The sequence below is a fragment of the Sminthopsis crassicaudata genome, chromosome 1, assembly GCF_048593235.1.
Source record: "Sminthopsis crassicaudata isolate SCR6 chromosome 1, ASM4859323v1, whole genome shotgun sequence".
Taxonomy (NCBI): Eukaryota; Metazoa; Chordata; class Mammalia; order Dasyuromorphia; family Dasyuridae; genus Sminthopsis; species Sminthopsis crassicaudata.
This window is the reverse complement of record NC_133617.1, coordinates 586,477,761-586,505,237: the sequence shown is the minus strand read 5'-3', so window position 1 is coordinate 586,505,237 and position 27,477 is coordinate 586,477,761. Positions and strand designations below refer to the sequence as shown.

The 27,477-nt window shown below is 36.5% G+C and overlaps 2 protein-coding genes across 2 annotated transcripts in view; both read left to right on the top strand.

Annotated features, from left to right (window-relative positions):
- The window catches only part of CENPH (centromere protein H), a 30,530-nt gene extending 25,773 nt beyond the window's left edge, over positions 1–4,757 (top strand). The window contains exon 9 of the mRNA XM_074282367.1: positions 4,608–4,757. Coding sequence (XP_074138468.1) covers positions 4,608–4,643 — 36 coding nt within the window. The 3' untranslated portion in view covers positions 4,644–4,757. The remainder of the gene's footprint in view (positions 1–4,607) is intronic.
- A 1,152-nt stretch (positions 4,758–5,909) lies between these two features.
- Positions 5,910–22,379, top strand: KGD4 (alpha-ketoglutarate dehydrogenase subunit 4). The gene is made up of 5 exons (XM_074282089.1): positions 5,910–6,219; positions 8,283–8,410; positions 18,083–18,146; positions 21,393–21,580; positions 21,667–22,379. Exons 1-5 carry the CDS (start codon positions 5,910–5,912, stop codon positions 21,682–21,684), a joined length of 708 nt encoding a protein of 235 aa, XP_074138190.1. The 3' UTR covers positions 21,685–22,379.
- Positions 22,380–27,477: the final 5,098 nt, after the last annotated feature.

Here is a 27,477-nt window from a genome sequence, read left to right as displayed (position 1 = left end):
GGGGTTAAGTGACTTGCCCAGGGTCACACAGCTAGGAAGTGTTAAGTGTCTGAGACCACATTTGAACTCGGGTCCTCCTGAATTCAAGGCTGGTGCTCTATCCACTACGCCACCTAGCTGCCCCCATAAACCTCTTTTATCAATCTAGGCTTTCCAGCCTGTAAATTCCTTTACAAGGGACTCATGCAGCTACTAGACCTCATTTAACTCCCTATCCATGCGCCAAATCCTAGAGGTTGCAGGGGAGCTCCATTTGACTCCCTGTACCCTGAACCTGCCACTAGACCTTAATTTCATTTGGGTACCCCAAATCTAGACCTCATCAGAAACACTACTGAGTCAAAAGGATATGCACAGTTTGATAACTTTTTGGATATGATTCCAAATTGCTCTCCAGAATAGTTGGGTCTGTTCACAATTCCATCAACAATGTATCAGCGTCCCAGTCTTCCCACATCCCCTCCCCCTGTCATTATCTTTCCCTGTCATCTTAGCCAATCTGAAAGTTATGTAGTGGAATCTCAGAGTTGTTTTAATTTGCATTTCTCTGATCAATAGTGATAGAGCACAATAAGAAACTAATTACATAAGAAAAAGAAACAAATATTAGGTTATTCAAGTCACTGATATGCTAATTTTATGACTTAAAAGTAAAATTGAGAAGTATTGAATTCTAGGGCTTCACCCACTATTGAATTCTCCAAAACTTTGTGCTTACAGATCAATCATTCCTTATCTGACAGTCAGCTTTGTGGCACTCCCAAGGCCAGATTAGTTTATTGTTGTTACATCCTCCTCAGGAACTATACCACTTCAAATTGATGAGATTACAAATCTGGTTGGTAGTGAGAGTTTTCTTTTTCCACAAATAAAATGAATAATATCATTTGTATTGAATAGAAACTGGCTTCCAAGACTGGGAAACCTGGGTTCAAACCTTATTCTTTATCATACAGACTATGTGATTCTGGATAAATCACTTAACCTCTGCTCTAGTGTAGGAATTGGACAGGAGTTTATGTTCCACAGTTATGAAAATTGCAATGAAACTTAAATTAGAAAATTGAAACCTAAGAACTGAGAAACTAGGATATGGAAAAAGGAAATAAAATAAAGGAAATAAATAATCTGCCTTGGTGTTTCAAGAATATGTTTATTAGCTTAGACACCTATTCTTGCAAGACTGTAAAGTAAAATCTTTCCTACATCCATCAGTGAGTCAGTGAAGTTCTTGTTAAGACATTTTTGTTTTTTACATCTAGGCAACTCTTATGATTAATTAAGTTACAGAAAAAGTGCTGATATTTATTGGTTGAGGGAATTTATTCATTTGAGAGTTCCAGGTATTATTAAAATCACAAGTCCTACTAAAGGACAGACTTTTTTTTTTTTTTTTAATTCATTTTTCCAAATTATCCCCTCCCTCCCTCCACTCCCTCCCCCCCGATGGCAGGTAATCCCATACATTTTACATGTGTTACAATATAACCTAGATACAATATATGTGTGTAAATACCATTTTCTTGTTGCACATTAATTATTAGCTTCCGAAGGTATAAGTAAACCTGGGTAGACAGACAGTAGTGCTAACAATTTACATTTACTTCCCAGTGTTCCTTCTCTGGGTATAGTTATTTCTGTCCATCATTGATCAACTGGAAGTGAGTTGGATCTTCTTTATGTTGAAGATATCCACCTCCATCAGAATACATCCTCATACAGTATTGTTGTTGAAGTGTATAGTGATCTTCTGGTTCTGCTCATTTCACTCAGCAACAGTTGATTTAAGTCTCTCCAAGCCTCTCTGTATTCATCCTGCTGGTCATTTCTTACAGAGCAATAATATTCCATAACCTTCATATACCACAATTTACCCAACCATTCTCCAATTGATGGACATCCATTCAACTTCCAGTTTCTAGCTACAACAAAAAGAGCTTCCACAAACATTTTGGCACATACAGGTCCCTTTCCACTCTTTAGTATTTCTTTGGGATATAATCCCAATAACAGCAATGCTGGGTCAAAGGGTATGCACAATTTGACAACTTTTTGGGCATAGTTCCAAATTGCTCTCCAGAATGGCTGGATTCTTTCACAACTCCACCAACAATGTATCAGTGTTCCAGTTTTCCCACATCCCCTCCAACATTCATCATTATTTGTTCCTGTCATCTTAGCCAATCTGACAGATGTGTAGTGGTATCTCAGAGTTGTCTTAATTTGCATTTCTCTGGGGACAGACTTATTTTTAATCTATTAAATGAAACATGGAAATTTAGTAGGTGTAAAGGGATGAAACACTTAAAAGGTGTGTGCGAAGGTCTGGTCTAGCTCCTCTTGTCAGGATAAGCAAAAGTCCTTGCCCCACGTTGGGCGCCAATTGTATTGAGCTGTCGTCTCCAGAAGCTGCCGGATCGCTCTCTGGGAAGAGATCTGCTGTGTCTACTCAAATCTTTCAGACAGATTCTTCTTCCTGTAGTGAACCGTTGTCTCCAGGCAGTTGCTGTTAACTCTTGTCCTTAGAAGTGACTTCCCTTCCTGCAGAGAGCCCCGTCAAGCCTGATGCAATGCAGAGTCTTTCTTCTTGAATCCTGGCTCTGAATCTCCTCCAGCTCTTATCCTTCTCCAGGCCGATCTGCTCTCTGAGCCCAGTGCTATCTCTTTTAATCTCCCAGAGAATGGGCGTGGGATAATGCAAGGGCTTCTGGGAAGAACCACCCCAGCCAATGAGCTTGCCCCCTCTATCAAGTCAACCTGAGTTCTCACCTTGTAATTGTCCAGAAAACCTGAATTCTCACCTTGTCACTATCCAGACAACCTCAGTTCTCACTTAGTAATCCTAACAGGTGTGCTTGAATCAGAAAACTGAGCACTTAAGGCTAATTAGCTGTTGGACAATTATTCTATTAGCATATGTTTGGAAAATGTCCCTTCTCACTGTTCCCTGCTGGCTCTAAGTTTGGTGTATACAGATAATTGTAAAAAAGGATTAAGGGATGGGGTGAGAGAGGCCAGAGAACTTCACTTTGCAGCAGGATGAGGAGAAGAGAGGTTGGTGGCAAGCTTGTGACAGTTTGTCTGTCTCCTTCACTTCTCCCCCTGAAGACTGAGGACTTTTACTTATCTTGACTCCAGCTGTTCCTGAGGTCTCCAGGGAGCTAGCCTAGACTTTACAAGTAGGGCCATTAAATTTTGGACTGAACTTAGAAATTGAAAAGTACTTTTAAAAATTATTTTAAGCTTAACAAACACCAAATAAAGTGAGCATTTATTTTTATGTTCATACCAGATAAGATAGGATTGAGTGTGAAACTGCAGATCTCCTATGCATATCTTGCTTTAGTTTTTAATTATGTAATAAATTCAACATCCAACTTATTTTTTATTTAATAGCATTTTATTTTTTCCAATTACATGTGAAGATAATTTTCAACATTCATTTTTTGAAACATTTTTAGTTCCAAAATTTCTTCCCTCTCTCCCTCTTCTTCCTCCTCCTAGCAAGATGGTAAGCAATCTGATAATACATGTGCAAATGTGCACTCATGTAAGACATTTTCCTATTAGTCATCAGCATTCAATTTTTAAACCATGTTGTTAATCTGTGCTTCTTTCCTGTCTTCTTGATGGGGATGTAAAACTGTGTTCCCTTTTGATCTGTAAAATTAATGTGCTGGAATTCTGTCCCCTTTGATTCCTGGTCTCTCAGGAGTCTGTGAGAGAGCTTCTCAGGCTGAGCCATTTCTTTTTTCTTTTTCTTTTCTTTTTTTTTTTTTCCAAATTTAATAGTTTTTAGTTTTTATTTACCAGATATATGCAAGGGTAATTTTACAACATTGACAATTGCCAAACCTTTTGTTCCAATTTTTCCCCTTCTTCCCCTCCCCCCCAGATGGCAGGTTGACCAATACATGTTAAATATGTTAAAGTATAAATTAAATACAATATATGTATACATGTCCAAACAGTTGTTTTGCTGTACAATAAGAATCAGACTTTGAAATAGTATATAATTAGCCTGTGAAGGAAATAAAAAATGCAGGTGGACAAAAATAGAGGGATTGGGAATTCCATGTAGTGGTTCATAGTCATCTCCCAGAGTTCTTTTGCTGGGTGTAGCTGGTTCTGTTCATTACTGCTCTATTGGAACTGATTTGGTTCATCTCATTGTTGAAGATGGCCACGTCTATCAGAATTGATCATCATACAGTACTGTTGTTGAAATATACAACAATCTCCTGGTCCTGCTCATTTCACTCAGCATCAGTTCATGTAAGTTTCTCCAGGCTTTCTGAAATCATCCTGTTGGTCATTTCTTACAGAACAATAATATTTCATAATATTCATATAACACAATTTATTCAGCCATTCTCCAATTGATGGACATCCACTTAGTTTCCAGTTTCTAGCCACTGCAAAGAAAGGCAAATCACCTCTACTGATAGCCAGATCTCCATTCAAATTCAGGCTGAAAAAGCCTTCAAAGTAATTTCATTTGGGAAATCCTGGTCTGATCAGTTCAAATTGCTTCCAGCCCCCCTCCCCCCCCCCCACCACCAAAATCTGCTCATAAAATAGGTTTCTGCTCTCTCATTTATTTGCAGAATGTCCAAAGTAGCATGCTTTGCCTTTTGGCATAGCTGCCAGGACCCTGGCTGTGAAGGATCTCTTCTCAGTGCCAGCCTCCATCTCCATAATAGGACTTTGCCACTGAAGAATTCAGTTTTTCTGGCAAAGCTGACTTTTCATCCAACAATAAACTTCCCTTTTTGCCACCCAAAACTCTTCAGATTGGTGAATTCTTTCATGAAGGACCTGCACCAACCAAAAAGGGATTCTCACAACTCTCTGCCACTAGAACCCCATCATTCTGTTCTCCCTGTTCTTTTTCTTCCACCTCTCTGTTAGAAGGTAGGTAACATTCATCATCAGTTCTACAGAATTGTAGTTAATTATTATTTTAATTACCTCTTCAAGTTTTTGGAAAAAATAAATGTTATTTCATTTGTTGGTTCTGCTCATTTCAATTGCATCATTACCTCAATTCATAAAAGTCCACATTTTTCTAAAACTATTACCATCATTTCTTACAGGGAAAGAACAAACATTCCTGGCTTTTAACTTCTGTCATCAAGAATTTATAATCTTGGGGCAGCTAGGTGGCGCAGTGGATAGAGCACCAGCCCTGAATTCAGGAGGAGCCAAGTTCAAATGTGGTCTCAGACACTTAACACTTCCTGGCTGTGGGCAAGTCACTTAACCCCAATTGCCTCAGCAAAAAAAAAAAAAAAAAAAAAGAATTTATGGTCCTACCCACTAACCTGTCAGAACCGGATTGATGGTTCCTGCCTGGAGATTCCCATTCACCGGAGTTTGGCCTCCAATTACTGATTGTCTGAATGCAAATAGAAACATACTTTAAAAAAAAACCTATTTTTCTTTTTCTTTTGTTTTGCAACATAACCAATATGCAAATATTTTGCATGACTGAACATGTGGTCTGTACCTAATTTCTTTCCATCTCAGGGATGGGGAGAGAATTTGGAATCCAATATTTTAAAAAACGAATGTTATTTTTTGCAAATTGAAGAAAATATAAAACTTTCCATAAAAACATGTGCCATAATTCAAAGTTTTACTTATGTTTTCTTTCATTGTAAAAAATAGCATTTATCATATTATTCCTTGTGTCCTTCCTCCTCCCCCTCCCACAAAGCCATCCCATGTGACAAATACTATTTTAAAAGCAGAAAATAAAAATCAACCTTTTATCATAATTTAAATCATTCTCTCATTTTTGAGGATCCCTTTTAGTTCTTTGCTATTACAGAACGTTTTTATATCTTTGTACGTGGGCCCTTTCCTTTGGAAAATGTATTTTGGAAGGTACTGATCGAAATTCATGCATGAAGGGGAGGCAAAAGGCGAAACAAATAAATCTTAAGATAGATTTCCCTAAGTGCCCGCGGGAAGCACCAAAGGCATCAAAACATCGGGACCAAAGGAATCTAAAGAAGGAAAAATGGGCGGGGCTAAGCGAGCACTTTCTTCAGAACGGGCGGGGCGTCATCACGCCTAGTGACGTCACAGAACGACCTCGAGTTCAGGCGCGGGCGCCGCCGACTCTTAGAGAGTCGGTCGGCCTGCCCCGGAAACATCTTATCCCTGTGGGTCGCCATGGGCAGCAAGATGGCAGCGGCCACTCGGGTCGTGCAGGTAAAACAGTTGGCAGTTACTTTTCTTGGCCCCCAGGTGGGACTGGACAGATTCTGGTCAATGGCCACATCCTCCGGTAGGGAAAGGATCTGGTGGCGGCTCTGGGACTGCTTGGGAAGGGGTAAGGAAGCCTTGCTGGTGGAGTGTATGGAGGTGGACGTTGGACTCTCTGCCCGGTTGCCCTTGCGGTGGGACGGGGGATGTGCCGGCGAGTGGCCTCTGTGAGGCCGTAGCGAACGAAGGGTTGATGGTCCCTCTTGCTCGGTTGGAGCTTTGCCCCCGGCTGTTGGCAGGGGGAGGTGGGGCTCCGCCATTCCAATTCTCGCGACCAATCACAATGCAGATGAAGTTCCGTAACAGCCAATAGGAAGAAAGGAGGGGAGGGAAAGAAACTAGGGCTGGTCCGGGAGGACACTTGGTACATGCAGTCAAGGACTCGGGGATTGCCTCTAGTGAGTGTCCTGGGGGAAACTTTACCGTCACCCCCGAGCTAGAACCGAGTGTCATTCATGAAACTTTAAGCATCTATCCTAGGCCGGGCGCTTGCTAAACTCTGAGGCAAAGGACAGCCCCTGTTTTCGAGGAGCTGGAAGTTTGGTAGTGGAAACATACAAACTACTAAATGCAATCCCTGGCGTGGATCTAGATAGCCTGAAAGGGAAGAGATGGACGAAAGGCTGATGACTTAAGACTTCATCTGCTGTGCTAGAACTAAAGCTGAAAGAACCAGCCCCTAGCCTTACTAGCCTTACTAGTCCTGGGCAAAGTCCTCATCTGTAAAATGGAAAATTTACTGCATTGAGCTGCTGGGATATTTGTAAAGTGCTTTGGAAACTTTAAGGTGCTGCATACGTGTCTAGTCATTATTTCTGTATATAAGGCACTTGAGGTTCCCTAGAATTTTCATTTCAGTATTGACTAGTCAAACATAGCTTTGCTATGTACTGAAAGGATCCAAAGGTGACGGAAGAACTCAGTTCCTGACCTCAAGGCAGCTTAGGAGGACTGGCTTGGAATCCTCTTAAACCCCTGTTTTATTAAAATATTATGTATTTTGCCCCTTAGCCTCATCTTCCTCTTTAGCGAATAGGAATACTTGCTTTATCTTCCCAAAATAGTTGTGAGGAAAGTGAATTATAAACCAATAAGTTCCTATGTGTTTGTAACATTTAGCTGTCTTTTGGTGTCTCCTCCACTCTGTCTGCTTTGCTGATCATCTTCAATTCTCTCCCATCCCCCCCACTGAAAATGTCTGAAAGCTCTTTTTAAAAATCACTTATTTTCCTATTTACACTTTCTGGATGATCTCATTCCTTCTGGATTCAATTGTGTTACCTACTGTACTACCTAATCCTAGTAGAGATAATTAGGGCAGCTAGGTTATGCGGTGGATTTCTTGCTGAACTTGGAATCAGGAAGACCTTTGTTCTAATCTTGCCTTAGGCATTTATTAACTGAATTCAGTGAAGCCAGTTTCTGGAACCTACCCCTTCAGTCTAGTCATACAGTCAGCTACTATATAGTTTAGTTGTCTCTGCCCTTTCACCCTAGTTATTAGCAATCAATTCCTCAATTGATCCTTTTGAGTTTCTCTAATTCAGCCTCCATAGTTACCAAAATTATTCCTAAAACAAATGCGACCATGATTCTTGCTCCCTATATTATTTCCTCATTGATAAAATGCACACTTGTCTATTTGGCATTTAAATTCTTTCGCAATTTGGTTCCTGTATCTTTCTAGACTTATACATTATTGCTCTTCACACTTACTATGTTCTTGCCAAAAAAGTATAGCCTAGTTGCTGAGTTGCTGTTCTTAACACAGAACCTTTGATCTCCCATTTTATTTTCCCTTTTTTGGGGGGAGGGGCAAATTAATTATTTTGTTAACAAGGCCTTAATTAAAAAGGATGGTAATTTGGCCAACTCTTTTAGACCAAATACATATCTCATTATTAGGGGTTTCTTGGAACTTACGTATGAAAGGAAAAATGGAAAAATGGATAGGCCTTACAAGTAAAAGAAAAAAAATGGAAAAAAAGTAGATGTCTCCCTTCCTCTAGAAACATCTGATGCAGTCCTGTGGCTTTGGTGTGGTCTGTTCTTCTGGAGAAGAACACTTCTCAGGTCACTTGTAGAAGTTTCCTACAAAATTGATCCCAAACTTCCAATTTACTTTGCCAATAAACAGGTAAGATAATGAAAGTTAGCTCAAATCTTATATCTTTCTTCCTCTTTGGAATCTTTTATTGGACCAGGAAATTCACGATCTAAATAGTCTTTACTTTAATGACATTTTAGAGACTGTCCCCAGGCATAGAATGGTCTCCTCCATTCTGCCTTTTAAAAACTAGCTTCATTTAGAGCATAAGTACTACTTTTTTTGGGCTGTCTTTCCTAGTTCCCTGTTTTTTCGCTTGAAAATAACAGTGAGTTTCTTGAAAAGCAGGGATTTTGTTACTGGCTTTGTATTTCTAGCACTTTATACAGTGCCTGGTTTATATCAGGCAATTAATAAATCCTGTCTGATGAATTGATAATATTCAAATAGTTTATGATCTAAAACATGCATTCAGATATGCTGAGTAAACTATGAAAAGTAATAGAGGAAGAAAGTATTATGAACAATTGGAGAAGGGGTATCAAGGAAAAGGTAAGTAGTATTTGAGCTGAATCTTCAAAGATGATTGAAATTTCAACTGGTTAAGCTAAACAGAAGGAAGGACTTTTATGGAAGAAGGAATAGAGTTCTCCCAGTGGGTTTAGTATTTTTCACGTGTGTGTGTGAGTGAGAAAGAGAGAGAGAGAGAGAGAAAGAGAGAGAGAGAGAGAGAGAGAGAGAGAGAGTGTGAGTGAGAGATATGCCAGGCCAAACTAGCTGCTATCTTTGTGATTAACCATTCCCAACATGTTTATGACCCCAAGGCTTTTATTCAACATTGCTGACAAAGTAAACCCTTCACTTCCAAGGCTTCACACACAATAGAGAACTGGATTTGGAGTCAGAGTATCTGAGTTTTATTATTTTTTTGTTATTCAGTTTGTTTCAGTGTCCAACTCTTCATAACCCTGTTTGTGATTTTCTTCATAGAGATACTAGAGTGGTTTGCCATTTCCTTTTCTAGCTCACTTGACAGATGAGGAAACTGAGGCAGACAATGACTTGCTCAGAGTCTCATCAGTATCTGAGGACAGATTTGAATTTATGAAGATGAGTCTAATGCCAGGCCTGACTCTCTATGCACTATTGTTATGATACGGGAGCCACCTGCCAGTGGCTACTGGAAGTCTAACTCAGACCTGTAGAATGGATCTCTTCACATGAGATGATGAGGATACAAGGAGACTGAGAAGCAGTTGCGTTCTCTGACTTTTCTCCTCTTCCTCTGCCTCCAATTTATTTCATTCCCAATTTACAAGGACGATCTGAGTAAGTAAAGGCTGCTTTGCAGCTCTTTCAAGTGTCATGATTCACAATTGTGGAGGCTCTTAGAGAAATGACCTGCCTCTTCACTGAGACATGATCTTTAACACGCTGTGGCACCACCTAGCTGATTCCTTTACTATGCTACCTACCTGCATGACTTTGCAATCACTTAATCTCTTTGGGCTTCAACTTTCTCATCTGCAAAATGAGGTTGAATTAAGATAGCTTTTGAAATTTCTCCTAGCTCTAAATCTATGATAGGGGGTCCTATAACGATTAGGAAGCTTCTTAGTTTTTTAGTATCAAGTTGAAATCTACTACTGTGAAACTTTCATTTATTGCCCCATTTATTTCATTTATTTTAATTGAAGTGGAGAACAAATCTAATCCCTTTTTAATACAGACCTTTAAATATTTGAAGATAAGTATGGCATTTTATAAGATTTTGAGTTCCAAATTTTTTCTCTCTCTCCAAGATGGCAAGTAATCTGATAATAGGTTATGTCTGTGGAATCATGTTTTCCACATTAGTCAAGTTGTGAAAGAAACAGAAAAAGGATCACACATAAAAAAGTGAAATACTTTGGTCTTCATTTAGACTTCATAGGTCAGAGTATTTTCTATCATAATTCTCTTGAAATTTTTTTAGATCATTGCTGAGAAGAGCTTAATCATAGTTAATTGTTACACAAGATTGTTAATTCCCTAGTTTCACTCAGCATTAGGTCATTATCTTTCCAGGTTTTTCTGAAATCTGCCTGCTTTCTTATAGCACAATAGTGTATACCATTACATTATATAGAATTTGTTCAGTCATTGAAGGGATGTTGGGCATCCCTTCAATGTCCAATTTTTTGCCATCACAAAAAGAGCTACTGTAAATATTTTTGTATATATAGGTCATTTCCATATATATATATATATATATATATAATATCATGACTTCTTGGCTAAATCTATTTTAATTGAATTCCATTGGGTATGATTACTGGTATGTGCTACTACAGATTGTCAATATCCTTCCTAAAAAAAAAAAAATGTGTTAAAAATACATTTCAGCTGTTGTAGGAACTGGGGAGAGTAGGACAGGACTATTATAACAAGTAATTTTCTTTTCTTTTCTTTTTCTTTTTTTTTTTGAGGCTGGGGTTAAGTGACTTGCCCAGGGTCACACAGCTAGGAAGTGTTAAATGTCTGAGATCATATTTGAACTCGGGTCCTCCTGCTCTATCCACTTCGCCACCTAGCTGCCCCAAAACAAGTAATTTTCAAAACTTTTTCTTGCCCTAATTCTTTTCTGCTCTGTGCATTTTTTTTTAATTATAGTTTTTTATTTACAAGATATATGCATGAGTAATTTTACAGCATTGACAATTGCCAAGCCTTTTGTTACAGTTTTTCCCCTTCCCCAGATGGCAGGTTGACCAATATGTGTTACATATGTTAAAGTATAAGTTAATTATATTATATTATAAATTATAAATAAAATGTATTTAATTTATACAATATATGTATACATGTCCAAACAGTTATTTTGCTGTACAAAAAGAATAGGACTTTGAAATAGTGTACAATTAGCCTGTGAAGGAAATCAAAAATGCAGGCAGAAAAAATAGGGGGATTGGGAATTCTATGTAGTGGTTCATAGTCATCTCCCATAGTTCTTCACTGGGAGTAACTGATTCAGTTTATTACTGCTCTATTGGAACTTAATTGGTTCATCTCATTGTTGAAGAAAGCCACGTCCATCAGAATTGATCATCATATAGTATTGTTGAAGTATATAATGATCTTCTGGTCCTCCTCATTTCACTCAGCATCAGTTCATGTAAGTCTCTCCAAGTCTTTCTGAAATCATCATCCTGCTGATCATTTCTTACAGAACAATAATATTCCATAATATTAATATACCACAATTTATTCAGCCATTCTCCAGTTGATGGACATTTACTCAGTTCCTGGACACTACAAAAAGGACTGCCACAAACATTCCATGCATTTTTTTAAATGCCTCAATGATGTTCTTTTTTTCTGAAATCATTCTGGAAACTAATGCTTTTTTGACTGCCAGGTCACACTGTTAATCCATTTTGAGTTTGCAGTTTGAATCACAAGAACTGCTTTTTTAGTCATCTCTTCCATCCTTTACTCGTGACTTACATTTAACTCCAAAATAGAACTGTATTTATTTTTCAGGCAAACAAATGATACAAGGAGTAGAGTGCTGGACCTGGTGTTAAGAAGAGCTTAGTCCTTGTGGGATTCAGGGCAAGCCACTTAACCCTGCTTGCCTTAAGTTTTTTCATATGCCAAATGAGTTGGAGAAGGAAATGACAAACCACTCCAGTATCCAAGAGCCCTCTTTCCCCCATAGGGTCATGAAGAGTCAAACAGTAATGAAATGACTGCAAAACCACCACGAAATTCACATTAGACTATTTTTTTAGCCTCTTAAAATCTTTTTGGATCCTGAATCTCTCAACTAGCTTACTCTAATTCTCTCTGAATTTTATAGTCATCTGATAAGCAAAACATGCCTACTTTGATCCAAGTCTTTGAAAAAATGTGTAATAGCATAAGGCCAAGAATATGGGGTAGTGCCCTAGTGCACTCCCTTGGCATGATTGGCATTAAGTAGTGCTGTATGTAGGGAAATGTTCCAGGCTTAGAAGCAGGACGTGGGTTCTTGTTACTTCTCTGGTATATCCTGAGCTTCATTTTTCTCAGCTATAAAATGAAGGATTGAGCTAAATTAACTCTCAATTAAGTCTCAAGATCTAAATTCATGATCTTAAAAGCTCATAAATCTTCCCTTTGAAATGTTAAACATTTTGGCAGGAACTGCAATTCACTAGCCCTATAATTTCAAGACTTATCTATTCCTCCTTCCCTCCCTTTTTAAAGGACATTAGCTCTTTTTTTTTTCCTGTCCTTTAGCTCTATTACCATAACTTTTCTTTAAAAAGTTTTATTGATTTCTCTGTAACACCCCTCTATAAAACTCTCTCGTTACTAGAAATACAGTTAAGCAAAATAAACCAATGTGTTGGTTATTTATTATCTGATTAACATAAGCTTTATTCTCTCTGTAATCTACCGAATTTCTACAAAGAGTGGAGAGGAAAGATATAACTGATAATCAGGTTTTTTTAAGAATCAAAATTGGTGAATACATTGATCCAAGTCTTGATATTTTTCTTGTTTTTCTTTATATTGTGATTACTTTAGCCTTTGTCAGTTCATTTAATTCTTCTAAACTTTGAATTCATATTTTTTCAGTTTATTATATTTGCATTACAATCTGTTCAGCATTTTCTAATCAATGTATATCTAGTTTGCTTCAATTTATTATAATACTATAAATATTTTTAATATACAGGAGTATCTTTTCTTGTAGCTTGCTTTGTGTGTGAACAATTGAGTCACTCTGGCTTAATTTCAAATTGTTTTCTAGAACACACCAATTCATAGCCCTATCACCAGTATAGTGGTGTGTTTTTCAGCTGTCCTTCCAAAATTAATTATTTTCATCTATTTATTAAGCAATTAATTTGTTCTAAATAGTACCTCAGATACTGGGAATACCTCTCTCAAGAAACTTAACAAGAAGACTCATGGTTCCCAAAGACTTGACAGCAGAAGAAAAGCTCTTGTTCTAACACTAACGGATGAAGCCAAAGCCTTTGAGTGGGGATTCAATTTTTGGATTATTTATTTCCGGAGGACCAGCTTTGTTGAGTTCCAAAGGGGGCTAATCACAAGGAAATTAGCCAAGAAGTGATTTTATTATAGAGCTTGGGGCGGGATGTGTGTGACCACAATAAAGAGTGTGTGTGGGGGGGAAGTACTAAGTTGATAGAAGGTACTTCTACCAATAAATTATGCTTCATTAGCCTAAGCTAACTAGATAAAATATATAAATAATAGTATAAGTAGACATTTAGACATACTTGATGAGTGACCAATTCTTTGTCATTCCCCTTCTCCTACCCCTCAATTTTTCTTGAACTGACTACTTTTGGAGTTTTCTTAAATATTTAAAAATAAAGAAAATCTCATTTTAAGGATTGTGTGAGTGAATAGGCTGGGAGGGATAAAGAGAAGTTAGTGTTATTTGAATATTTTTCCATTAATGATTGAGATACACATACACACATACATAAAATTAAATTTGTTGTTCCTTTGAATCTTAGAAATAATGTATTTCTAGTGATGGTCTAGGTCATCAAACAGGAGATAGCAATATTTCCAATTGGGCCCAACTGGATTAAAATGTTATTGGGAAATGTTTAACAAAAATCACTAATACAATAGAAAATAGTTAACATTACCTTTTTTTTTTCCTTTCAGATTTTGAAACATCTTTTATTGGTTCAACTTTTAACATTTTTTGAGTTCTAAATTTCTTCTGCCCCTCCCCCACCTATAGAGGCAGCAAGCAATATATCAGTTATATATGTGAAATCATGTAAAACAAGTTTACATTTTAGCCATGTTGGCTCCCTCCTCCCCCCCCCCAAAAAGGTGAAAAAAGTATGTTCAATCTATATTCAGAAATTTATCAGTTCTCTATTTAGAAGTGGATAGCATTTTTCATCATGATCCCTTTGGAATTATCTTAGATCTTTGTATTAATCAGAGTTGCAAAGTCTTTCCCACTTAATCATCATATAATATTCCTATCTCTATATATAGTGTTTTCTTGTTTTTTTTTTTTTTTTTTCTTTTTCTTTTTTTGAGGCTGGGGTTAAGTGACTTACCCAGGGTCATACGGCTAGGAAGTGTCTGAGACCAGATTTGAACTCCGGTCCTCCTGAATTCAAGGCTGGTGCTCTATCCACTGCGCCACCTAGCTGCCCCTTCTTGGTTTTTTATAGTTCACTTTATATCAGGTCATCTTAGGTTTTTCTGAAAGTGTGTCGTCCCCCTCTTCCTCATTTTTAATAATATTCCGCTATATTCTCATACCATAGTTTGTTCAGCTGTTCCCAATTGATGGCATCCCCTCAGTTTCTAATTCTTTGCTATCACAAAAAGAACTGTATAAATATCTTTGTACAAATATATATTTTTTCAGAAATCTCTTTGGGATACTGATCTAGGAAGTGGTATTTCTGAGTCAAAGGGTTTGTAAAGTTTTATGGCCCTTTGGGCATAGTACCAAATTGTTCTTCATAATGTTTGGATCAGAATGTTACATTTTAAAACTTAAATTAATTGTGGTCTGCAAGAATCTTTTTGTATTGATAAATTGTCCCCTTTCTATTTTGAGTTTTATATCACTGGTATACATTGAATGCAGTAATGCCTTCAGGACACTATAAACTCTTAACTCACCTGCTAGATGTAAATCAGAATCATATTCCACACCAATTCTTTAATCTACAATCTTCTAAAAAGTCATGAGGTAATCCCTTTTGTTATATATATCCTCTTAGCTCTTCTTTCTTCATGCTATAAGAGATCATTCAAGTTTTCTCATGTTTATCATATTTATCATTCCTTAAGAAATTGTAACATTCCATTATATTCATAGAAATTTGTTCTGCCATCCTTTAGAATGGATGACTTCCTATTTTGTTTTAGAATTAATAGACAACATCCATATAGCACTTGCTGTGTGCTAAGCAATTTACAATTGTTATGTAAAATTGCATGAGTAACTCTAAGAGATAAGTACTATTATATTCCCCATTTTATAAATAAGGAAAACTAAGGCAAACAAGTGACTTACCCAGAGTCACACAACTAATAAGTATCTGATGCCAAATTTTAATTTAGATCTTCCTGATGCCAGGTCTTGCACTCTACTGCTCCACCTAGCCAGCCTAATAATTTCAAATTGATTTCCTAAATAGTTTGATCAACCATTTAGAGCTCTACCAACAGTGTATGGATATATCTGTCACAGTGAATGGATAATATCTGCCTTCTCACAATCCTTCAATATTGGCTCTTTTAACCTTTTATCATCTTTGCCAATTTGATGGGTGATTCCTCAGTGGTTTTAATTTGCATTTCTTAGGAATTTAGGGAATTTTTTGCTCATGATTGTTAATAGGTTCTGTTTTTTTTCTTTTGAAAACTTTCTTATCCTTAGACCACTAATTAATCAAGTGGGAAATGACTACAGTATACTTACTGATATCAACTGAAGAAGAAAAAAGAAAACATGCTATCATGAAGTGATAATGTGCAGTCCAGTAGGTAGAAGGATTTCCTGTAGATGATGAGGCATTGCTTAAAAAAAAAGATGTCAGTGAAACAGATTAGATAAGGAAGACTTAGAAGTAAAGGAATATGATTCATGGCCTAATGTTTATTACAACCAAAAAAATAAACTTCATCCTGTTATGGGACAAGACTTTCTTGGCAATTTGCCAGTTATTTGACAGATAAACATATGCCAAAAGAAGCTCTAAATGGATTTAGTGATCTAGTCAATGCAAATAGGAGAAACTATAAACCTAAAAAAAAAAAAAAAAAAAAATCCCTTGCTTCTAATAATTCCTCTAGAGATATCAGAGAAAATTTTATGTTTTAATTCAAATCTAAGATAGCCATCATTCCCCTATAGATTTTTTATTGGCTTAAAGGATGTGAAGAAAATTTTCAGAAGAAGAAATGGAAGCTATCAACAGCCGACAGAGGGAAAAATACTCCCAAACAGGGGACAATAAGAGAATACAAATGAAAACTGAGGAATCAGCCATCAAACGGACACAGATGATAAAAAGAGTCAGTGTCAAAGGTTTAAGGAAGACAGGCATAATCCACACTAGTTGAATGGGCAAACAATTCAGGAAATCAATTTGGGATTATTTAGGAAATATTAAACTTTTCATGCTCTTTGATCCATTGAACCCACTGCTGGATTTATAGCCCAAGGATGTCATTGACAGTTTAATATACTCCAAATATTCATGAAAACATGTTTCATAGTAGTAGAAAAACAAAGTAGGTACCTATTCTTTATTAGGTGATAGCTGAACAAACTTCTGTGAATGTAATCAGACAAGAATGTGAATGTTATTGGTCCATAAGAAATTATTAATATGAAAACAATGAGAAGAACCTGTATGAACTGGTACAGAATGAAGAATCAACCAGAACAACAATACAACATGATTATAATAGTGTAATCAGAAAGCAACATAATTATTTCAAATGCAGTAAACTAATATTGGTTTTAGATAGGTGTAACATTTCTTTTCAATAAATTACGAAGTACTGGTGAAGGATGCTGCAAGTTTGCTTATTGGGAGGTTTTTTTTAAACCATTTCTGTTGCTATTAGGTATTGATGGGGTATAGTAATAACCTTGAGGTCCCTTGGCCTTAGGAGTGCTGTAGTTACACAATCATTGCTGACTGCCAATTAACAATCTATTGGTCAGCAATAACAAAGTTTCTGAGACAATAATGACAATATCAGACCACTCAAATCCACCTGGTAAACTGTAAAACTAACATCAGTGACATGAAGTACCTGGTCTCTCTTTTTCCTATTAATTTATCTTAAATTTAGTATTTTTTAAAAACCCTCATTGTTAAAACATTTTTTAAAAAAATTTTTGTTATTAGAATGTTATTGCTGGGGCAGCTAGGTGGCGAAGTGGATAGAACACCAGCCCTGAATTCAGGAGAACCAGAGTTCAAATCTGGTCTCAGACACTTAACACTTCCTAGCTGTGTGACCCTGGGCAAGTCACTTAACCCCAGCCTCAGGGAGAAAAAAAAAATGTTATTGCCACTTACTCCTAAGATTTCACACCCCAACTTTTATTTTAAAACTGAGCTATTATGCTGTTATGCTCAAAGGAAATAATGTTCTCTAAAGATGATTTTTCTAAATCTTTTAGTCTGGTATAGTTGGGGGGGGAAGCATCAGACTAGAATTCTCTTTACCAATTAATTTAATGAATCTGGACATGCCCCCTCCTTTTCTTCCCCATTTTTCTCTTTAAAAGTATTTGCATATAAATAATAGAATACAATTTAACAGAGATGAAATAATGTGAAAATGCTTTTTAAAAGTATAAAATATTATATAAGTACACATTTATAGAGGTATGTAATATGATATATCCTTCCTGAAATAACTGAAATGTTGATATTTATTTAGTATTTTTTCAGTTAAGAAAGTGATCACAGAAATGGAAATGGTTTTGCAAAGGAAATACATCCAACATTATTCTGTTTTTTCTTTTCTTTTCTTTGAGGTTGGGGTTAAGTGACTTGCCCAGGGTCACACAGCTAGGAAGTGTTAAGTGTCTGAGATCAGATTTGAACTCAGGTCCTCCTGAATTCAAGGCTGGTGCTCTATCCACTGCGCCACCTAGCTGCCCCCTATTTGTAATTTCTTAATCAAAGTACACTTTGTAATGACCATTCTGAGTTTACAAGTGATCTTCTCATATTTTATTTATTTTTTTAGGTAGTCAAGCCACATACTCCATTAATAAGGTTTCCTGACAGAAAAGGCTACCCCAAACTGAATGGTAAGTATCTTCTTATCTCTGATACGTAAGATAAATTGCATTCTTTATCATAGATTGTTATCTTCACAAATCAGGGAGGCTTTTTATTTATTTTTTTCAAGCTAACCATGTTAGTGGATGTTAGTAAAATAAAATGAGTTTAATTTAACTGTTATTAATCAGCTACTTTATGCCAGGGAAATTTAGGACCAATTTTTCTATTATGTATTTTCTTCTTCTAGTTTATAATTCTTTAGTGTTAAAACTGATGATAGCCACATAAAGTATTGGGAGGTGGCATAGAGGCAATATGACATAGTAGGATGTTTCTTCCTTTTCATTTATATTGAATTTATGTCAGAAATATAGGGGACAGGGGCAGCTAGATGGTGCAGTGGATAGAGCATCAGCCTTGAATTCAGGAGGACCCGAGTTCAAATTTGATCTGACACTTAACACTTCCTAGCTGTGTGACCCTGGGCAAGTCACTTAACCCCAGCCTCAGGGGGAAAAAAAAAAGAAAGAAAAGAAATATAGGGGACAGGAGAAGGAACCTAAAATATAATTTTCGGGGCAGCTAGGTGGCGCAGTGGATAGAGCACCAGCCCTGAAGTCAGGAGGACCTGAGTTCAAATCTGGTTTCAGACACTTATTAGCTGTGTGACTCTGGGCAAATCATTTAACCCCATTGCCTCAGCAAAAAACAAAACAAAAAATAAAATAAAATTTAATTTTCTTCTAGGTAAAGTATTTTTTTCTTATAGATCTAATATTTCATTCCCATTTCCCCTTTCCTTTTCTCTCCTTTTTCTTCTAGATGCTTCCCCTAACTTTATCCCTCATTCTTTTCTTTAGATGTTTAGACTGTGGAAAGAAATCTTGGCCATAACTATCTTTAAATGAAAAAAGGCCTCTGAGGTTTCTCTGCCCTTTTTACCTTTTCCTCCTCTTCTTGCTTTCTCTACCATTTCCTTTATTTCCAGTTAAAAACCCTTCATTCAAGCAGTATTCCTATTTGTTAAGGATGTATGATGTGTCATTTTTGACTAATATAGTATGACAAATTATGCAACAAAAGTTGATCCCTAACAACAACTGTGTTATTTTTTTTTGCAAATTATTTTACAAGAAAGTAATTAATGGATCTGTTGACTATGCTAACAAAAAACTTTTCAGCTGAGAGAACTCCCCTCTGAAAACATTGTAGTTAATAAATCCAAGAGGGTTCTCTGCTTGAGATAGTAGAGATTAAATGGCTTTCTAAGAGTTACAGTACCTAGCAATCAAATAAGCACTTACTTAGGCATAACCTATGTCTACAGTGTGCTTAGGCACTGAAGACACAAAAGCAAAACAAAAATGAAACAGTTCCTTATCTCAAGTATCTTATGTCCTTTCCTGTGAAATGACATGTACATACATAAGTAAATACAAAGTATATACAAATCAAATACAAGGTAAATTTTTTTATTATACAAGAAAGAGTAAGTTTGTCTGGAACATAATACATAGAAAGGAAGTTATATGTAGTAATAAGGCAGGCTAGTTCCAGATTGGGAAGGGCTTTGAGTGCCAAATAGAGGCCTTTTGTGTTTTATCTGAAACATAGGAGCAAGACACTGGTACCCTTTGAATAGGGAACTAATATGTTCAAAATGTACCTTAGGAATATCACTTGGTAATTAAATAGAAGATAAATTAAAAAGGAAAGAAGCTTGAAGCAGCAAGGCCACTTAAGAAGTTTTTGCAGTAGTTCAGTCAGTCAGAAAGCTTGTATTAATCATTTGCTGTCTCTTGCACTCTGCTAAGTTCTGAGGATTAAAAAAAAAGAATATAGTGGGAGGGGTTAAGGAGAGGCTGAATTTAGATAATAGCCATGTGAATAGAGACAAATAGATTTGAGACATGAAGATATAGAGATGACAAGGTCTGCTTATGAAAGATGAAGATGAAAAATTGAGGATGATCCTGAAGTTAGAAGTAGAACAATGGTGGTACTGTCAACAGAAATGGAAAATTGGCAAGAATTTGGGAGAAAACATTTGAAGTAGGGGCCTATACAAAGGGATATATCCAATAGGAAGTTGATGATCCATATATGATGCCAGATGTAATAATAATGACAGTGATAGCAGCCAACACACACACACACACACACACACACACACACACACACACACACACACACACACATATATATGTTGCTCACAATGCTAAGTGTTTTATAGTTATCTCATTTGATCCTCAAAGCAACTATTGGTTCCCATTTTACAGATGGAGGACAAATAGAGGTTATATGACTTGCTCAGAGTCACAAGCTAGTAAAGTCTGAGATTGGATTTAAAAACTCATGTCTTCCTGACTCCAAGCCCAATGTGCTAAGATTTTGGAGTTGTTTGAATAGAAATAACTATGATCCTATGAGAACAGAAGTCACTTAGAGAGATGGGGACTCAGGACAGCTTTGGTTATGCCCACAATTTTGGAGCAGCACAAAAATGGTTTAGTAAATGAGACTGAGAAGTTGTTGTATTATAAAAGAAGTATTTCAAGGACACCCGAGGAAGAGAAAACTTTTCATTTTTCTGGAAACTGTCCAGTGCTGCCCAGAGATCACAAAGGATAAGATCAACTGTTTGTGTATGTTACTATATTAGTCACAAATAAACATCATCACACCTTTTTAATGTTGGAATATTGCTTGAATGAAGTGCATCTTAGTTCTGAAGCACGATTTGAGCCAAGGTCTTTATTGATTTCAAGCCTAGAGCTCTATTTGCTGTACTTTGCTGCTTCAGTTGAATTAGACTATGACACTGTTTTAGTTTAAAAACACAATTGTAATGAAATAATCCTTCCCAGTTATCCAGAGAGGTTGACATGCAGTTATTGTTGAGCAAAATAATGTAAGAAAGCTCTACAACCTCCCAATTTCCTGATTCCATTCTCCTGTTCCTTGAGGATCCTAAGTGGCAGGAATCTAGAAAAGGAAACTGTAGAGTCTCCCAGTTAGCAAGGCCTTGGCCAACACTGAGAAAGGGAAGGAGATTTCATGAGGCAGCAGGGTGGAAAGGGGTTTGGGGGTAGAGACAAGACAATGCAGCACAATTTATTTTCTGAAACCTTAATATGTTATTCATGTTGCTTCTGTGCAACATTAGTGTCTACAACTGCATTGTAGTTGCAAGAGTGGATTAATTTATGTAGTACAAGAACTACTCTAAAATTTTTAGACAATTTCTCCGATTTTAAAATTCTTCATTTCAGTACCCGAATCTTTAACATCATCCGTGCTTCCATCTCACTCTTCTGCAATGTCACAACATTCTCTGGGTGGTAAATCATCAGGTTTGCCAATGAATCGTGGTCCACCAGATTCTGCTGAAATAGTAAAAACATTACCTCAGAAATATAGGAGGAAATTCATGTCTCCAGAAGAAATGGAATTTATTCAAGTATGTGTTTCCATTTGTTACCTCATAAAAGCATGATAGTATTTTTAGAAATATTATATAATCATTTATTTTTTTTTCTCTTGCAGCGTGGAGGTCCAGAGTAATCACTGACAACATATTATGATTGTCAGACAAGAGAGTGGTTATCTTCACAATAAAGGCCTTCAAAAATGACATGTTAAACTGTATATGAAACCAATTTAATATAAAATTCTGTATAAAATGAAGGGTTAAAAATTTAGATAGACATTTATATTTCAAGTCAGCTTGTCTATAAATTAAGCTGAAGGTTTGAGTTATTTCTTAAAAGTATAGGATTTTTTTTGTAATTTAGATAGCATGTTAACTTTTGATTTTCAATTATCTCTAATATTTAATGTTACTCAGGTTTAATTTCCAGTGACCCTTAATTTCCCATAATTTTTCATTGTAAGAAATTGAAAGTACTAGTTAGGTAGAATCATTGTTTTAGGAGAAGATTCCAGAAATCTTGAGATCAGATAAGAATCAGTGTTATGCTATTCTGAAGGGTAAAATTCAGGCAGGACAGGTCACTGTTAGTGAGAGTGGGACAATAATGAAAAATGATGAATATTGAATGATAAAATAATCACCAGTTATCAAACCTCTGTTTGTCAAAAACCGTGACATGACAAACAAAAAATGAAGTGGAAGTAGGGGGCTATATGTTTTAAAAGGTTTTTTGTGTGTGTTTGAAGAAAAAATTTCTGCCCTTTTGAGTTTGTTTTGATCATGTATTGTGAGCACAAATCAAATTAAATATTTATTTTCCCACTTGTCCCTGTCACATATTGGTCAATGTCAAAAAGCATTGATATAACATTTCTAATTTAACAAAGTTTAATATTTGGTAACAATAAGGATTTTTTTCTACTAAGATTAAATTATGACAAATATCTTATTGTTGGGGATCTAAGCTCATAAAACTAAATTCCATTCCGATAATCCAGCTTTGGTAAACCAAAATGATAAAGCTGTTTTGTATTGGTAAATGTTTTGAGGTATTAATTTCCATATAATTTGTGAGCAATATATAGTGTGTATCACTTCTGAGAGCAATTTAGTTTTGGTCAGCTAGGTGGCTTAGTGCCAGGATTGGAGTCAGGAAGACTCTTTTAAGTCTCAAATCTGGCCTTAGATTGTAAAATGAGCTGGAGATAAAAATGATAAACCACTCATATCTCTGCCAAGAAAAACACTAAATGGAATTATGAAGAGCTGGGCACAATTGAAGACATCTGAACATATTTGGGGTTTACTTGATAACTTAGAAAACAGTTCACTACTCTTTTCTGTATACTTTGTTATATTGTGGAAAACTGGCTTTCAGAGTAGGCTTCCACCTTTTGACCATCTATTTTTGGGTAAAATATTATGGTAAAATATATTGAGGAAAAGGATAAAGAATCACTTTTTACTGTTCTGTAATGGATTGAGTTGAAATAAAGCTATGGAACAGCAGCAGAAACTACATAGTCGCTGTCCAACTTAGAAGGCAAAAGTCTCAGGTCCAGATGGCTACCCTCTCTTCATTTTGAAAAACAAAAAAAACCTGTTCAGATAGTGAAGTTGTGAAAAGGAACACAGGAAACTGAACATGGGGACAAGTCTGAGGAGGGCTTATCTGCCTGTTAGGTGAAAGTAGTTTTTACTTCTTGAAATTCATTTTGGTTAACAGGCATCCTCTTTTCAAAATATGGGTTTCTTTGATAAAGTCACTCATATAATGTGAATCAGCCAGCATGCTTGCTTTGTAATACCTAATACTAACAGAATGGATCTTTTAAAAAGAGGTGGATGATTTGGAGCATGAAGTACTTTGGGGGGATAGGACAGGCTTGGGTTTGTGTTACTCTGAAAGTCTTAGAGCCACAGTAAGAGTGAGGTGAGCTCCCTAGTTAGAGGAGTACAAAAAGTAGGATGCCAAGTTGCCATTTCAAGCATTGTCTATTTGGAACTTTTCTAAGGAGAGGAAATTTCCTCTTATTTCATATTCCTTCATGCTCTTTTTAAAATGCCTGTTAGTCTTGTGGACTGGTGAAGTCAACCTTTGGGGTGCTCTGTGTTTGGGAAAATCACAGATTCTGTATAGCTCTATTTGTAAAATAGATATAATAGTATCTGTTGGGCCTATTTAATGAGAGGCAGTATGATGGTGTAACAATTACCATCACCACCACCTTGGATCCAGAGTTAAGATAATAAAGCACAACTTCCTGCTCCAACAATTAATAGAATCAGTTCCTTCAAATTTCTATATCTGTAAAAGAGAATAAAGACACTTGTATTTTTATTTTTTATTTATAATTTTTTTTCACAATATATATATGTGTATATATATATATATTTTCATATATATATATATATATATGCATGAGTAATTTTCTTTTATAATATTATCCCTTGTATTCATTTTTCCAAATTATCCCCTCCCTCCCTCTACTCCCTCCCCTTGATGACAGGCAATCCCATACATTTTACATATGTTACAATATAACCTAGATACAATATATGTGTGTAAATACTATTTTCTTGTTGCACATTAAGTATTAGATTCCGAAGGTATAAGTAACCTGGGTAGATAGACAGTAGTGCTAACAATTTACATTCACTTCCCTGTGTTCCTTCTCTGGGTGTAGTTATTTGTGTCCATCATTGGTCAACTGGAAGTGAGTTGGCTCTTCTTTATGTTGAAGATATCCACTTCCATCAGAATATATCTTCATACAACAATGAAGTGTACAGCGATCTTCTGGTTCTATTCATTTCACTCAGCATCAGTTGATGTCTCTCCAAGCCTCTCTGTATTCCTCCTGCTGGTCATTTCTTACAGAGCAATAATATTCCATAACCTTCATATACCATAATTTACCCAACCATTCTCCAATTGATGGACATCCATTCATCTTCCAGTTTTTAGCTACTATAAAAAGAGCTGCCAAAAACATTTTGGCACATACAGGTCCCTTTCCACTCTTCAGTATTTCTTTGGGATATAAGCCCAATAGCAACAATGCTGGATCAAAGGGTATGCACAGTTTGATAACTTTTTGGGCATAGTTCCAAATTGCTCTCCAGAATGGCTGGATTCTTTCACAACTCCACCAACAATGTATCAGTGTCCCAGTTTTCCCACCTCCCCTCCAACATTCATTATTATTTGTTCCTGTCATCTTAGCCAATCTGACAGGTGTGTAGACACTTGTATTTCTTACCTCACAAAGCTATGGGGAAAGGACTGTGTAAATTTTAAAAGCATTGGATCAATGTGTTAGAAGATTGTTGTAAATACTGAGATGTTTGTAAATATTTTTATAAACTATAAGAAACTATATAAATGTAAATTGGTTTTATGACTACTGACTGTCCAGTACTCCAATAGATAGGTCTGTTGTCATTAACTTATTTTTTTTTCCTACTAATGCCATCGTAATTCATGAATGGCTGCGTATCTATGCAACTCCTGTCCGTATCCCCCATAAATCTGGGGACACACACGTTTTGGGGACCTTCCTGTAGATTTATTGATATTGCAAGGACACTGAAGGGAATACTCAGTTGTCCCATCAGTTATCTCTGCTTTTTACCAACTTTGTGACTAGCCCATTTATTTTTTCAAATGGGTACATATTTCTCCGATATTCTTCTTTATGCTATTGTGGCATTCTTCACAATGTGCTGCATTAATATGTAATTAATAGCATGATGTATACTCTTTAAGCCCACCCTGTTATCTTCATTTCCCCCTTCCTGATCCCCAACTTTCTCAGTTGTTCAGTGATTGTAGTGTTTTGAGTCAAGCCATATAAGATCACTGGAAGAGCATTGGTTTTTAAAACATGAGTCTTTTGTTTCAGGAAGAATACTGAATTTATTAAAGGCACTGCACATTTTCCCAAAGGCAGTCAAGTTTTCCAGTTCGTTTCTAGATTTATCACAGTACATAGCACCATTGGCATAGGACTGTGGTACACTTTTCAAATAGACACATTTTTCCTATGACCCTTCCCCTCTCAAGTACTTAATATTTGTTGGCAAATGGCTTCCAGCCCAGGAAGGGGGCCAGAAATCACCTGTTTATATAATGACTGTTTTTCCTTCACTTCTTGTTTTTAAGATATTTTGAGTTCCTGAGACCATATGTGAAGTTATGCAAAGCATTTCCATAAAAGTCATGTTGTGAAAGAAAATAGTGCCCATTTGAATCTGTATTCAGACAAAATCAGTTCCTTCTCTGGGTATAGACAAGATTTTTCATAAGTCCTTCAGATTAGTTATGGATCACTGTACTACTGAGAATAGCAAGTCATTTACAGTCGATCATCCCAGAATATTGTCATTACTTTGTACATAAGTACGTTTCACTTTGCTTGAGTTCATAGAGAATATGGCAGGTAAATTTTCCAAGAGCATACTGCACATCATTTACCATATTCCATCAATCGTATACCACAATTTATTCATCCATTCCCTAATTGATAATACCAGTCTTTGTTTCTAATATGTGGCACAACTCAGGTTTGAGGCCAGATTTTCTGAATCTGCTTTTTCTAGAACACAAATCTATCTTTTATGGAGGAAACAGGACTGGAGGAGGTGAGTGTATTAATACTGGCTTATTGCATAGCTATGTTAGAGACAGAATTTGAACTCCAGTCTTTTGGTTCCCAATATATCACTCTCCCCCACTATATCATGTAGTCTTACAAGACTTCTAAGCCTTGTTTAAAAACAAAAGTTTTCTTGAAATCCCAAGGATATTAAGCATGCCTCCCACCAGCTGTTACTTTAACCCTGCTTAGAATATACTGAAAACACCAAATTATGTTTCACTTTCAGAAATAATTGGGACACATAATGCAAATCAAATACAAGTTTTGCTAGTGTAACTATTGGTTATGTATATATAGTATTTTCTACCAAAACCACGCCTAGGTCTTATCAACATTAATTCCTCTCTACTTCTTGCATTTCTCCAATAAGAATGGAGGTGGATGCAATGCCTTTACCAAGAGTGGGCTTAGTAGATGAAATGCTGAACTTGGTTAGCTTTTTTCCATCCTTTTGAATATGGCCAATTAAACTTTTTTTTTTGGTTTTTGTTTTTTTTTGTTTTTTTTGTTTTTCCTGAGGCTGGGGTGAAGTGACTTGCCCAGGATCACACAGCTAGGAAGTATTAAGTGTCAGAGACCAGATTTGAACTCCGGTCCTCCTGAATTCAAGGCCGGTGCTCTATCTACTGAGCCACCTAGCTGCCCCCTGGCCAATTAAACTTGAGTTTTTTGTTCATTGGGATTTTTTTTTCCATTTCATCAAATGCATTTTTTAAGGACTTGTTTTCTTCAGACAATTTTTGTTTCCTTTTTCAAACACGCCTGCAAAACTCATTTCCTTTCCCCATTTTCTTCTCTCTTTTAAGATCCTTTTTGAATTCCTTCAAGAGAGCCTTTTGGAGAGTTGGAGATCAATTTGAGGCTTTGAGGAGACATTTTGTCTTTAGTGTCCTCTGGTTTAAGGTCTGTCCTTCCCTGTCTCTATAATAGCTATCTATGGGCAGAGATTTTTGCTTTTTTGCTCACTTTTAAAGGTTGAGGTCTGCTCTTAGGGCACAGGGTAGATTTTCCAGAGCTTCCTTTAGAAGATGACAGTTCCTTTATACTGCCCTGGGGCTGGTGGTGCTTCAGGCTTCCTACCCAGAATAGGTGGCCTGGCCAAGATCATCCTGTTATGCTGGGGTTAAGGGGCTTGCTATATGCCTTCTGTAGCTGCACTGGAAGTCTCGCAGCTAGTCTGCTGATCCACTAGCTTCTGAACCAGGACAGAAATCAATGTTGCTATATTTTGGCCAAAGGGTGACTTCTCTGCCCTGGGTTTCC